The sequence below is a fragment of the Trichosurus vulpecula genome, chromosome 1, assembly GCF_011100635.1.
Source record: "Trichosurus vulpecula isolate mTriVul1 chromosome 1, mTriVul1.pri, whole genome shotgun sequence".
NCBI lineage: Eukaryota > Metazoa > Chordata > Mammalia > Diprotodontia > Phalangeridae > Trichosurus > Trichosurus vulpecula.
In genome coordinates, this window is record NC_050573.1 from 7,026,952 (window position 1) to 7,041,313 (window position 14,362).

The 14,362-nt window shown below is 46.8% G+C and overlaps 2 gene segments (V, D, J or C); both read left to right on the forward strand.

The window, feature by feature from the left end:
- The first annotated feature begins 286 nt into the window (after nt 1-286).
- LOC118847115 lies at nt 287-842 on the forward strand. The segment is given in 2 exon segments: nt 287-362; nt 526-842. Coding segments are annotated over 2 exon segments (363 nt in total).
- Nucleotides 843-13,117: 12,275 nt separating this feature from the next.
- LOC118847219 lies at nt 13,118-13,707 on the forward strand. The segment is given in 2 exon segments: nt 13,118-13,229; nt 13,394-13,707. Coding segments are annotated over 2 exon segments (360 nt in total).
- The last annotated feature ends 655 nt before the right edge of the window (nt 13,708-14,362 follow it).

Genomic DNA, 14,362 nt, shown 5'->3' on the forward strand with positions numbered 1-14,362 from the left:
GGTCCTGGAGCATCAGACACAGAGCTTGGGGAGGAATCAACCTGACTCCCAGAATCCCAGAATCTCAGAGCTGGAAATGACCTCAGGCCCCATGATGACCCTCCCTTGTCAGAAAAGGACCCGCCCCCTCTGCCCTAGGATCCCATGGGGTCAGTCAGTCATCACCTGAGGCCCCTCCTTCAGGGATCCAGAGGAGGAGATTTGCATGTGGAGGCCTCCTCCCTGCAGGGCCTGGGCTGGTCTTAAGAGAGCCCTGGGGGAGCCTAGCCCCAGCTGGGAAGCCTCAGGACACAGAGCTCTGGGAGGAACCTTGACCATGGCCTGGATCTCTCTGCTGTTCTCACTCCTCACTGTCTACACAGGTGAGGCTTCCCAGGTTCTCCTCCCTATGGCTCAGGCCCCACAATGTCTCTGGCCAGGACTAGTCCTGCCCTGAGCTCATCCTAAAGCTGCATGAGAGGTTAGGATAACCTAGGGGGGAGAGGCCTTTTTCTCTGGCTACTCTCTTCTTTCCTTCACTTGCAGGTTCTGGGGCCTCTTATGTGCTGACTCAGTCACGTTCAGTGTCCAAAAGCCTGGGAGAGATGGCTTCCATCTCCTGTGTTGGGGAGAGGTTTAATAGTAAATATGTATACTGGTTCCAGCAGAGATCTGGCCAGGCCCCTGTCCTGGTGATTTACGAGGAGAGCAAGAGGGCCTCGGGGATCCCTGACAGATTCTCTGGCTCCAAGTCAGGGAACAGAGCCACCCTGAGCATCTCTGGGCTCCATGCTGAGGATGAGGCTGATTATTACTGTCTGCTGTGGGATAATGATGCTGATGCTCACAGTGACACAGACTGATAGGGAAGTGAGACAAAAACCACACCCAGGCCTCCCCTCTGGGCTCCAGAGAGGTGCCTGATGAGCACAGGTCAGAAACAGCTTCTCCCTCAGGCCCTTCCTCCCCTCCTCCCTTGATGATCTTCTGCCTGAGGGGGCCCTACCACTCTGTGACCCTCCCCCTCTATGGGCCTTCCCCACTCCAAGCCCTCATCTGCTCCTTCCCTCCCTCCACGCGCTCCCATCTCATTGCTTGAGTTCTGCTGCCTACCTGAAAGCCTATTTTGGTTGTTCCCCAGCTTTCAAGGATATTCTAGTGCCAAGATGGTGGACTGAAGAAGGAATATCCTTCCCAAATCCCACTGTACACCACTAGAAAACAGTCTCAGAACTGATCTAGAAGCACGTAACTAGCCAGTAGGAATGGTCTCTCTCAATGGACTGAAAGGCAAGTAAGGCCCAAGAGCAGCAGCAGCAGCAGCATTTAGGCTCACAGTAGGGGGCCTGCAGCAAGGCTCCAAGCCTGGAACAATCCTCCAGGGAGGATCCACCCTCCTGAAAACTAGCAACCTCCTAGGCAAGCAAGCAGTGTGTGCAGCTCAGTAACACCCTCCCCAACATCCCCACTGCCAGCACAAGCCACTAGGGAGGCCTTGAGGCCACTCTGGACAGTACTGATGTCCCACCCCAGGGTTGGCCAACACAGAGACCTCTATGCTATGGTCTTCCTGCAGAGAGGCCCGGTTTCCACAGTGTTTCAACAATCCAGCTAGCAGCTTCTGTGGAGGTGTAAGATCCACCCACAACCAGCACCCAGAAAGCTGCCAACACACTGCAAAAGTACAGGTTCTTTTGATCTGCTTTAGTAAGGAAAGCAAGGTTAAAGGGGTTGACAAGCTTACTTTAATTCAGCATACAAATATCATTCACTTAGTTCAGGGGGAAAAGCCAGCACCCCGAACTTCAGAACAAAATACAAACAAATTATAAACATCAACAGACAGACCTTGTCTGATTCAAATCCCAATACATAGTTACCAGAGTTCAACAAAGTCTCAGCATCCGGGTTTATGAGCTGGAGGGCTCCTTAGCTGCAGCTGCCCGGAGTCTCTGCATCAGCACCATCACAAGTTGTGTTGGCAACCAAAAATGAGCTCCTTAGCACTTAGTCAACAAGTGCCCTTGACTAGTTTGGCTTTTTCCCCTGAACTGAATGCTGTTTGTATGTTGGACTGGAGTAAGCTTGTCGGCCCCTTCACCTTGCTTCCCTTGCTTAAGCCGATGGAAAAAACCTGTGCTTTCCTGGTCAACCCCTTCACCTTGCTTAAGCAGATAGAAAGAACCTGTGCTTTCCCCAGTGTACCTTACACCCCCGAAGAAGCCAGATGGTTAAAAACAGCTTCAGTTGGAGCCAGAGGCTGCTATAACTACAGCCACAGCCGAAGCTGAAGCAGGAGCTGCCAGTAGCAGGGCTGACCTACGGGAGGAAGCTGAACAAGGACTTGAGGCCAGTGGGTAATCTTTTTACCATAGAGGGGGAAGCATGATTTTGTTTTACACCACCATGCTTCTCTGTAGCCTCCTGGTTACTCTTGTAAGGTGTACTTATTGGGCCTGGAAGCTTTTGATCAATATGTCAAAATGGGGATGCTGGTTCATGGGTTGGTTACTGTGGAGCCTAAATATATGCTTTGATTCTTCTGCCTCCTACTTTGAGAGTTTCTTATATCCAGTGGTTCCGAACATTTCAGACATATATATGATCCTCTTTGAGATTATAAACTCTGCCCTCCTAATACACAAGTGAGAGCCCCAAACAAATTACAAACAGACAGACCCAATTCAATTCATAGTTACCAGCACCTAGGTTCAGCCCGGGAGCTCATAATGTGGGCTGGCCCAGAGTCACTCAAGCCACCACTGCTGTGGGTAAGAACTCCAAGGAAGAGGAAACCAACCCCTGGTTTTATATCTTTCTCAGCGTCGGGGGTGAGTCACACATGAGACTCACCCACGTGACCTAAAATCATCACAAAGAGGCGACTTAAACCCTCGTGGTCTAAGAGCTTCTGATGTCCCAAACCTATCACTCAAACTCATTTGTAAACTAGGCCCTCCCCTGAGTTAGCCCCACCTTGGGCCCCACCCCAGTCACCAATCCACACCCACATAGGTTTTACACCTAATAGGGGTTTGGGCACCGGGCTTAGCACCTAGTAAGGCTCAATGAAATACACTGAATTACTCAAAGGAAACACACCAAACTCTTCAAGGGTACTTGTTGAACTAAGTGCTAAGAGCCCATTTTGCTTACCAACATACACAGCCACCCAGCAAGTGAGCCTCATCCCTGGTACAGGCCAACAGCTAAATCCCACACCCTGGGGAGGCTGACAGGGAGGTCCCAACCCCCAGTACAAGCCAGAAGGGAAACCTCTTCTCCAATGAAAGCCCTGTGAGAGCCAACAGTAAGACCCAGAGCCTCAGCACTAAAAGCTTGGGCCAGTGTAAGACAAGAGCCCAACTCTCATATAAAAACATCACATCACAAAAAAGGCAGAAAAAAAATGAGAAAAAAAAACAGAAAAAAAAAGCATGACTATGGAAAGTTACTGTGGTGATAAAGAGGATCAAGACATAAACTTAGAAAGGGACAACAGTGTCAAAATGGCTACATGTGAAGCCTCAAAGAAATATGTAAGTTGGTCTCAGGCCCAAAAGGAATTCCTGGAAGAACTTAAAAAGGATTTTTAAGTACTAACTAGGGAAGTAAAAGAAAAAATGGGGAAAATAATGAGAGTAACATAAAAACAACATAAAAAGTGTCCATTGCATGACAAAAGATGTACAAAAATTTACTAAGGGAAATAACTCCCTTCAAAATAGAATTGACCAAATGTAAGGGGTTGGTGCCGACCCCAGGGCTGTCAGGACCCTAGCACTTGGCCTGTTTCCTGGGTAAAACCAGACAGGCTTAGTAGGAGCTGGAATGGCAGGCGCCTGGAGGGAGGGCCTCTGCCTTTCACAGCCCCCTGTAGTCATCCTACACATGCAGGCAGAGTCCGTCCACAATGGATTCACAAGCCCAGAAGGAGGAACCCAGATGGCCATTACCTTATGCTCTTGACCCAGTGCCTAACGCAGCAATGCTTTGTTACTTTACTTACTGCAACTTCTTTCATACTTTACAAGGACATCCTGCCCTGTGCCTCACATAGCTCATACAGCTCTGATACCAGCTTGCAATACGCCTGAGCCTTCCCATACCTCCGTAGATACTGTAGGACAGCATCCCCCTTTGTTCCCATACTCCTACAGAAACTATCTTGCAACAGTCCTAATTTTTCCCATACACTTGTAGGAACCATAGTTTGCAACAACCCAGATTCTTCCCACCCGATATCGATACCCATATCTAATCAAAGTGCAACAATACACTCATACAGCAACATTTCTGTTTCTTCCCATGCGGTCATCCCATTACCCTTGAACACCTGCTTCTGCTCAGGAAGTGCAAAACCCTATAAAACTGGATAATGTCTCCCAATAAATCGGTGTTGTATCCTTTCTGACTCCCGCCTCATCATTGCATCCCGAGATTGGGGTCCTTGCTGGTCAGGTACCCCCAACAACCAAGTGGAAAAGGAAGTACCAAATGTCACTGAAGAAAAGAATTCCTTAAAAGTTTGAATTGAACAAGCATAAACTGACTCTTTGAGACAACAACACATTATTTTAAAAAACTAAATCAAAAAAGAAAATATAAGAGAAAATATGAAATTTCGCATTGGAAAAAAAAACTGACCTAAAAATAGATCAAAGAGAGAGAACATAAGATTTATTTGACTATCTGAAAGCCATGATCCAAAAAAGGTCTGGACAATATCTTTCAAGAAATTCTTTTTAATTTTCCTTTTTATTTGTATCTTTTTTAAAAATCTATTTTTATTTTAATTTTTCAACATTCACTTTTATAAGATTTTGAGTACTAAAGTTTCCTTCCTCCTCAAGATGGCATGTAATCTGAAACAGTCCATGCATGTTCAATCATACTAAAAATATCTCCACATTAGTCATTTTGTAAAAGAAGAATCGGAACAAAATGAAAAAAAAAAAACAAAAGTAAAAAACAACAAGTAAAACGAAAAGATTATGCTTCAATCTGCACTTAGGCTTCATAGTTCTTTTTCTGGACGTAGTTGGCATTTTCCACTAGAAGTCTTTTGGAATTGTCTCAGATGATTGTATTGCTGAGAAGAGCTAAGTCTATCATGGTTGATCATGGCATAATGTTGTTGTTGCTCTGTACAGTGTTTCCCTGGTTCTACACACTTTATGCAACATCAGTTCATGTAAGTCCTTCCAGGCTTCTCTGAAATCTGCCTGCTCATCATTTCTTAGAGAACAATAGTGTGCCATTACATTCATATACCACAACTTGTTCAGCCATTCCCCAATTGATGGGCTTGCCCTCGATTTCCAATTCTTGGCCAACACAAAAAGATCTGCTATAAATATTTTTGTACATATAGGTCCTTTTCCCTTTTTATGATCTCTTTGGGATATAGACCTAGTAGTGGTATTGCTGGATTGAAGGGTATGCACAGGTCGATGGCCCTTTGGACTTAGTTCCAAATTGCTCTCCAGAATGGCTGCATCAGTTCACAACTTCACCAACAATACACCACTGTTCCAAATTTCCCACATGTTCTCCAACATTTATCATTTTCCTTTTCTGTCATATTAAGCAATCTTATAGGTGCCAATTTGTAAATTGCTGCCCCTCCTTTCCCTTTGCCAGGTAGGGAAGGCTAATTTAAGTTTTCCCTACAATTCTCCAGCATTCTCTTCTCTTAATCTGATCTGGGGATGAGAGGAGTTAACAAGAACACTTGTGGCTGTTAAAAAAACTTCACGCTGACATGCCCTCTAAACTCTGTCAAGGGAGTGGAGAAAAAGTGATCAGGATTGGGGGGGGGGGTTGTTTTTGCACAGTCTCAGAAGTTTTCTCTCCTAGTTCCAACCAATCAGTTTCCAAACCTTTTAATGATTAATCCCAGAATCTGCTCACTATATTTCCAGGTTTGGCCAGACCAGGAACAAGAAAAAGAGTCTTACAGTTTTGTTTGTTTCCCTAGCTACAGCCCTTAGAAATCTCTGAGTGCCTGCATTTTAAAATTTACTCACTCACAAAAGATAGACACAGAGACATACATACATATTGACAGACAAAATTTGACAGGACAAATGCAAACTGAGCTCAGAATTAATTGACAGAGAGAGGGAATTAGAGGCTTTCTAGAAATCTCCATCATGCATTGGCTATTATTATTCAAAGGAAAGAGGTTTGGGGAATTGGCAAGGACTCAAGATCTGATAGAGATGGGACATGCAACATTTGCTCTGTTATACCAGAAGCAAGTGAGACACTCCACAGAGTATAAGTTTTAAATGGAGAATTTATTAGTCGACGGTCATTCGGGGAATTCATCCCAAATCAATATGGCCTGGTTTTGAAGTGCAAGTGTAGTTTTTATAGAGAATACAGGGTACAGTGGTTAATTATCTCTTGAAATGTCATTTTGCAGACTCAGCACGCCTGTACTTTTTATGACTATGATAAAAGGAACCTCCTTAATAGATTGTAGATACAACATATCAGATAGCTGACAAAGTGTCAACTGAAATTACAACCCAGGATCCTTGTGTCCATCTTGCCATAACTCCCACAACAAGGAAGGCTCCAGATAAGGCAAAAGTCATATAATTCAAGATAATGTCTAGGGCTGAGGCTTTCGTCCTTAATGGCCATGGACAGACCAAGGGATACTCAGGCTCAGTCTGTTGACATTAGATAGAGACATCTCTGAGCCCACTCAGTTAGACAAAGGAAGATCGTTAGGCTTTTCCTGGTAATTAGCTTACATTCCTTGGAAAAGTCTTAGGGGCCCAGGACACTCGCCAAATGCCAGGAACTCAGTCTGTTTTTTTCTTATGCAGACTGGGGTTTGCAGTTAGGGGCTGGGGGCAGGGTTTTTCTAGCAATAGCTGCCTGCTTCAGGTATCACAGCTCAGAGCACCTTTATGGTCTTTGGGGGAAGCTTTGGCATCCCTGACGTTTCTGACATTCCATAACCTACACTGAGACTATAACTGACACAAAGCCAGCCCTTAAGGGAAGGGGGAGGGGGAGGAGGCAAAGTGCAGTTACCCTCCCCAGAACCAGAGACTTTAAGGGAAGGGAGGGAGGAAGGAGGGGAGGCATAGGGCAGAAGGAGTGGAGGAACAGCTAGGGCTGAGGTTGTTGCACAAGAGGGGAGAGTGAGGTGAAGGGAATTAGCCAATACTGGGGGTGATGCTGAAGCAGCTTGGGGAGCCTTAAGGGAAGAGGCTTCTGCCTTTTGTTCTCACTCAGTTGTCTCTGTAAATCCATGGTGAAAACATTCCCACCCCAGCTACATGTTTTGTTGGCCTTTTAAACTTAATTTGGTTTTAAGATAAAGCGACTTTGACAGGTCCAAAAGAGCCCTATTGTGGCCAACATAATTTGGGCTATCTTTAGTTAATTGACACTAGTGCTGGCAATACTTGTGCTAATTTCCAAAGGTCAATCTATACTTCCAGGGGATCTATACGCAGCGTTTGACTGCAGATTTGATCCTTGCCCCCAGAGCTACCTTTAAAGGGAAATTTCAGACTTCAACCAAATTAGTGAGAGTCCTTTGGAAACTGGGAATAGGAAGAACTTACCTCACTCTGTCAAGGTTAAGACTCCAGGAAAAATGAATCCTGAAATGCCTGAGTCAATAGATTTGGTGAGGTTGGGATACTGTTCTGCCATTCCATCAGTTCTATATGCATTCTACATCACCATAACTGTCAACCTGGAAGTTCGGTTAAAGGAGGCAAACAGGCTTGGTGATATGTACATTTATATAGTTTATTCCCTAAAAGCTAGGAGATACATGATCATGGAATCAGAAGAAAACTTCTGATTGGTTGAAAGAAGAATGACAAGTCTTAAGTAACAATCCCAACTCCAGTTTATGGTCTCCATATCATAAGAAAGGAAGGGTCTTAGTCGAATGAGTCAATTGATAAGGCAGCGTCAATTAGAAATTGTGATCCCAAGATGCAAACGTCAATAGAATATCAAGACAAGAGAAGCCCCACTGTTCTGGTTGCAGACACCCTGTCACCATGGAAAAGGTACCATCTGTGTCAATCCTATGAAGGTGCTGAGACAGGAAAGGGCATTTTGAGAGTAGAGGAAAGCAGTTTGGATGATTAATTCAGACGTTGGATCTTACTGGAGTTCAAATAATTGGAAAGGATTGTCAGTCCACACACAGGAGTTCATTAGAAAATGAGCTCAAAAAACAGATAGTTGAAGAGGTTTTTATACCCACAGAGTAACTTATCCCACTAACCCCACTCCTCTATTGAGGACACTAGTGTCCTTCATTAGCCAAAATTATAGTCCCACAAAACAAATAGTATCACCCCAGAATGTCTAGTTTTCTACTAACTGCAAACATGGGGTTCTGTAAGACAACAAAACAGTAAGGTAAGGAACATGTCTCATTCAAGGTGCCTGGTCATAGTCAGAAGACTGTTCCCTATCAGCAAAATCCAGAAACAGAGCTTCAGGTTCCCTCAGAGAGCATACAAAGCACATCTGTTATTCCAATCAGGGTGTCCTTCTGATTGGTTACTCCAAGCTTGAGGCTTTTTCACATGATGGTGGGGTTCAAGATGGTTTGGGGAGGGGGGGGCAAGCTGGTTAACATGAGCAAAAACAAAAATTCTTAATGTAATCAACAATTAACCAGGAAATTACATCATGCTAAAAGGAAACATAGACAACAATCCAGTCTCAATATTGTGTTTATGTGCTCCAAATACCAAAGCCACAAATTCATAAATCAAAAATGAGTTGAACTGCAAGAAGAGTAAAATAGAGGACATAGATGGAGAGAGTAGAACACTTTAATACCCCCTTTAAAGTTAGACAAATCAAAAAAATAAAAGAATACATATTAGAATTGATCAAATTGTTGGTGAAATTAAACTTAAAGTTGTCCTGACATCTGCTGAGTTGGATTGTTAAAAAATATACATATTTCTCAGCACCTCATAGAACCCTTACAAAAACAGACCATGCTTTAGGAAGAAGAGATTGAAAATGCTTAGAATAAGGCAAAAATAAAAACACATCTGTTATAGACCATAAAGGAATAAAATTGTAATCACAACACATTGTGACCCTAACACAAAGTGCAAAGGGACATGGAAACTCAGTGATGAAGTTCTCAATGATGAAGGGGTCAAAGAACAAATCATAAAATAATGAATAATTATATGAAAGATAAGAATTGACAGCACAATATCCTATCCTTCTATTATCCTTACTAAAGACAAAAGTTTCCTTAAAGGCCTCATTTGAGGATACTCTCTCCAGGAAAGATGTCAAACCCAATGGACTCAGATGGATGCCAGTCCTTTAATACACCCTCACCTCAAATCTCTGGCCAGGCTCTTCATTGGCCACACACAACCCCCTGACTGCCTACAACATGCCCTCCTCAAATGGCTGGTTTAAGCATGTGTACAAGCCTCTGACCTTTCACCTCACCCACCTGAGGCCTGGTTTCTGCTAAAGCTTGGGTGGGGGAGGGAGAAAGGTACACCTTCAATTCTGTGGAAACAAAACTCCTCCTCCCATTTCTTACACCCTGAATTCATTATCTGACATGTGGAGTTCTTGGTAAGACAATTGTTTCTTATATGTACACAATATTACTAAGCCATCCGTGTTTTTTGAGTCCATCCTATTAAGAAATTCCTTTCTCATATAATGTTTAACACATATGGAGATTATATTTTGGCTAACACAGGTGTCCTGAGCCAGGAATGGAAGGAGAAGTAACACTCCCTAGCTCTAAGGACGTAAAGCATCTTCATCTGGCCTTTTCTTGAACTCATTTTTGAACAGCTCCATGTGCGAACACATAGGCATCCCCAGCTTTGAGAGAAATCAACATGCCCATGCAACCTAATCCTACTTGTTCTTTTGATCAAACCTCCGGTTAAGGGTGAACCCCATTCTGTTTGTTCTTTGAACAAGCTTCTGGTATAGGTTGCCAGTTGACAATGTGCATAAGGTCCTTTCCTTCCTTCCCTTGTACTAATACTTGGGAACATAAGTTCAAGCTAAAAGACAGTCCCTCTTTTCAAGGAGCTTCCATTTCCCAGGGAGAAAGCAAGTAAAAAAAAAAAACAATCTTTCTCCCAACCTTCCCTGGGGCTGCCATTGGCCCTGTGCCCACCAGAGGGAGATGTTAGAATGAGGTTGGGGCCTGCGTTGGGCTACAAATGCCCCCGGGGACTCTTGGCTCTTGAGCTCATGGTCTCCTGCCCAGTAGCTGGGGAAGGCTCAGCTGATGTGCCTTCCCAGGCCTTCCCAATGAGCTGTGGGCAAATGGAGAGCTGCCCCTCTCAATCTCCCACCTTTGTAGGGGACACTTCAGAATTCTCTTCGGCTCTAGAGTTTAAACAACATCCTCAGGTACTAAAAATGTGCAGAACAGTCCAACAACAAGCCATCCTTCAGCACTTACACTGTGCCAGGCACTGTGCCCGGGGCAAGAAGCACAATAACAAACAGGAGCTGGCTCTGTTGTCAAGGCCCTTCCCTTCTAGTGGAGGAGCCCAGATGCCCCTGAATGAGGAAGGACAACATAGAGAAATGCCGGGGACTTGGGGGAGGAAGGAGTCTTCTCAGCTGGGGGTTGGGGCAATGAGGAAAGGTCCCAGGCAAAAGAGGAAGCTGCAGCAAGAACCCCTAGAAAAGGCCTCCCACACTCACCCTCCCCATATTTCCCTCCATTCACAGATCTTTGTGATCTGACTCAGGGTGGCAATGGGCTCAGACCCGCAGGGACAGCCAGCATGCAGTATTTACTGGGAACTTTGAAGTTTGCAACACAATGACAAGTGTTAGGTCATTTAGGCCTCAGCCCTGCCATCGGAAGGAGGGGCTATTATGTTCCCATTTTACAGGCATGAGAACTGAGCCCCACATACATTAGGTGACTTGTCCAGGATCATACAACTCATAAGCCTCAGAGAAAGGAATTGAAAGCAGATCTTCCTGACTCCAAGTCCCAAACTCTAACCACTGTACCAACTAGCTGCAGGGTGCACAGAGAAGTGAAGCCTAGAACAGAGGGGATAATGTAAGAGGGGCTGAGACTGAGACACAATGGGCTGAGGATGGAGAGGAAAGCAAAGGACAAGGGAAAGGGGAAAGACAGAGACCAAAGCAGGAAGAGGATCATGGCTCAGGCTGGAAGAGAGGGTGAGTTCAGAGAGGAGGTAAAGCTGGTCCTTTCTTTCTTTCTTTTTTCTTTCTCACCTACAGGTCAAAGTTGGCCACAATCCACACTTGCTTCCAAGGCCTGTGATGATCTCCCTGTGGAGTTACTTCTCCACCAACATGATGGAGATGCAAACAGGGACCTAAGGGTTAAAAAATAATGTTCAGCACAGCTTTTTTAGTACTTTGTGAAGCCCAAGTTTATTCTGTAACCTGAAGGTGCTCTGAAGTCCTTTCCCAATCATCTAGAACCCATATCAAGAGAATTGTTTTTATGCCCCTTATCCTGTGCCCCCTGTCCTTTCATTTTTAACCTGTGTCCTCCTGCATGGTCCTGAAACCATGAAGAATTCCCTTTGTCTCCCTCATCCTATGTCACCCTGTCCTGTCTTTAACCTTTATGCTCCATAAAAACCTCTAAAACTACATCATCATTCCGAAACCTCTATATAAGCCGAACTCCCCCAAATATCGGGGTCTCACTTAGCTTTCTTGCTAGGAGACCTATACTGTTTGTGCATCAGTAAAGCTCCCAATGGCTACAGGGAAGGTCTAAGTGAATTCTTTCACACCTGAACCAGATCCACCCACTCCAAGCCTCATCAAACCTACATGTCAATCCTTCCCTGTTCCAGGGTGGAAAGAAAAGGGAGGCCCAGACCAGGGGAGATGATCTCAGAGGGGTTGAGCCCAGGATGAGCTGAGGCTGGGAGGACTTCCCCAGGCCATCTGAGGCTCAGCATGTGTCTTAGGGCTGGGGTCTGGGTGGTTTCCCTGACTCCTGTGGTTGGGCTCTGGGGGTCTAGAGAGAACTCACCTTCCCCATCTGGCCTGAAGCATCATTCCCAGAAGCCACAGTATAAGACAGTCAAAGAGGATACCCTGAATGCTGAGAGAGTGCTCACATGGCAATCTCCTGTTTTCTCAAATATTAAATAAATTTTGTAAAATAAATAAAAAATTTAATGTTTACTTTGCCCCTAACTTTGGTTCCCAAAAAGCCTCAATGTTTGGAGAATATGCTTAGAATCAGAGATGAAAACAGGCCCTTTTGGGCTGGATCAGTGAAGGCCAGAGCTGGAAGGGAACTTAGAGATCCCCTGGTCCAACCACCCTCATTTTACCAATGGGGAAGGGAGGCCCACAGAGAGGATGTGTCTGGCTTCCTTCCTCTGCAGTCCCCTGGGAGGCCTGAGCAGCAGGAGCCCAGGGGATGTTGGGGGCAGAAGCTGGGCCTGCTGTCTGTTACAATTGTTCCTTTGGATGGTCATGAAGGCAGCTCTGGACTGGAGGCCAGGCAAGGCAACAAGCATATCTTAATCCTTCCTGTGCACCAGGCCCTGTGCTAAGTGCTGGGGATTCCAGGGCAAAGAAGTGGAGAATCCCTGCCCTCTTGAAGCTTCTATTCTAACAGAGGAAGACAGCCCAGGAAAAGGATCTCCCAGTGATGGGGGAGAGAAGTCCCCATTCCACGGTGTTCCTGAAGCCTCCAGAGTCACAGGCACAGGTGGAGGGGATGAAGCCTGGCAGTCCCCAAGCAGATCTGGGGGGGAAGTCACCAACGGGAGGTGAGGGCAGCATGGAGGAGGGACGGGCCATGGTGAGAAGGCCCCAGTGCACAGGGAAGGTCCAGGAGGAGAAAACAGTTGAACTACATTGACAAGGTCCTGCAGCATCACACACAGGCCTGGGGGTGGGGAATAAACCTGACTCCCAGAATTCCAAAATCTCAGAGCTGGAAATGACCTCAGGGGACATGATGACCCTCCCCTGCCAGAAAAAGACCTGCCCCCTCTGCCCCAGGAGCCCACAGGGTCAGTCACTCATCACCTGAGGCCCCTCCTTCAGGGATCCAGAGCAGGAGCAGATTTGCATGTGGGGGCCTCCTCCCTGCAGGGCCTGGGCTGGTCTTAAGAGAGCCCTGGGGGAGCCCAGCCCCAGCTGGGGAGCCTCAGGACACAGAGCTCTGGGAGGAACCTTGACCATGGCCTGGATCTCTCTGCTGTTCTCACTCCTCACTGTCTACACAGGTGAGGCTTCCCTGGGTCTCCTCCCTGTGCCTCAGGCCCCACAATGTCTCAGACCAGGCCTAGTCCTGCCCTGAGCTCATCCTGAAGCTGCTTGAGGGGTCAGCATCCCCTTGGGGGAGAGAGGGCCCTGCCTCTGACCACTCTCTTCTTTCCTTCTCTTGCAGGTTCTGGGGCCTCCTCTGTGCTGACTCAGCCATCTTCAGTGTCCAAAAGCCTGGGAGAGACGGCCTCCATCTCCTGTGCTGGGGATGCACTTAGTAGTTACTATGCACACTGGTACCAGCAGAAACCTGGCCAGGCCCCTAAGCTGGTGATTTATGATAATAACAGCAGGGCCTCGGGGATCCCTGACAGATTCTCTGGCTCCAGCTCAGGGAACACGGCCACCCTGAGGATCTCTGGGCTCCAGGCTGAGGATGAGGCTGACTATTACTGTCAGTCATATGATAGTGGTGCTCCTCACAGTGACACAGACTGATGGGGAAGTGAGACAAAAACCCCTCCCAGGCCTGCCTCCCCTGTGCCCTCCCCTCTGGCCTCCAGAGAGGTGCCTGCTGAGCACAGAACAGAAACAGCATCTCCCTCAGGGCCCTTCACTCCTCCTCTTCTGCCCGGCTGGCCCCTTCCCCCTCTCTGACCCTCCCCCTCTAAGGTTCCTTCCCCCTCCCCAGCCCCTCATCTGCTCCCTGTCTCCCTCCACATGTTCTCCTCTCATTTCTGGAGTTCTGCTGCCCCCCTGAAAGCCTGTTTTGGCCTCTCCCCAGCTTTGAAAGCTGTTCTGGTGCCAGGATCCAGGAGTCAGGAGGGAGCCCTCTGAAGATCTCCCAAATTCCTCTCCAAACTGCCTCAGAATGGATCCAGGAGCAGGGAAGCAGCTTAGCAGCCAGACAAGAATGCTGAGTCCCACTGGGCTGGGGGGAGCAGCAGCATCCAGGCTCACAGCAGGGGCCCTGCAGCAAGGCTCCAAGTGGGGGACAAATCACCATCCAGGCCCCACCCTCCTGCTAACCAGCAGCCCCCTAAGCAAGTGAGCAGTCTGTACTGCCAAATGAGACCCCACACCAATGACCCCTCCCCCAGCACAAGCCACCAGGAAGCCTGACTATTAGTGAGGCCTGGCCCTGGCTCTAGCC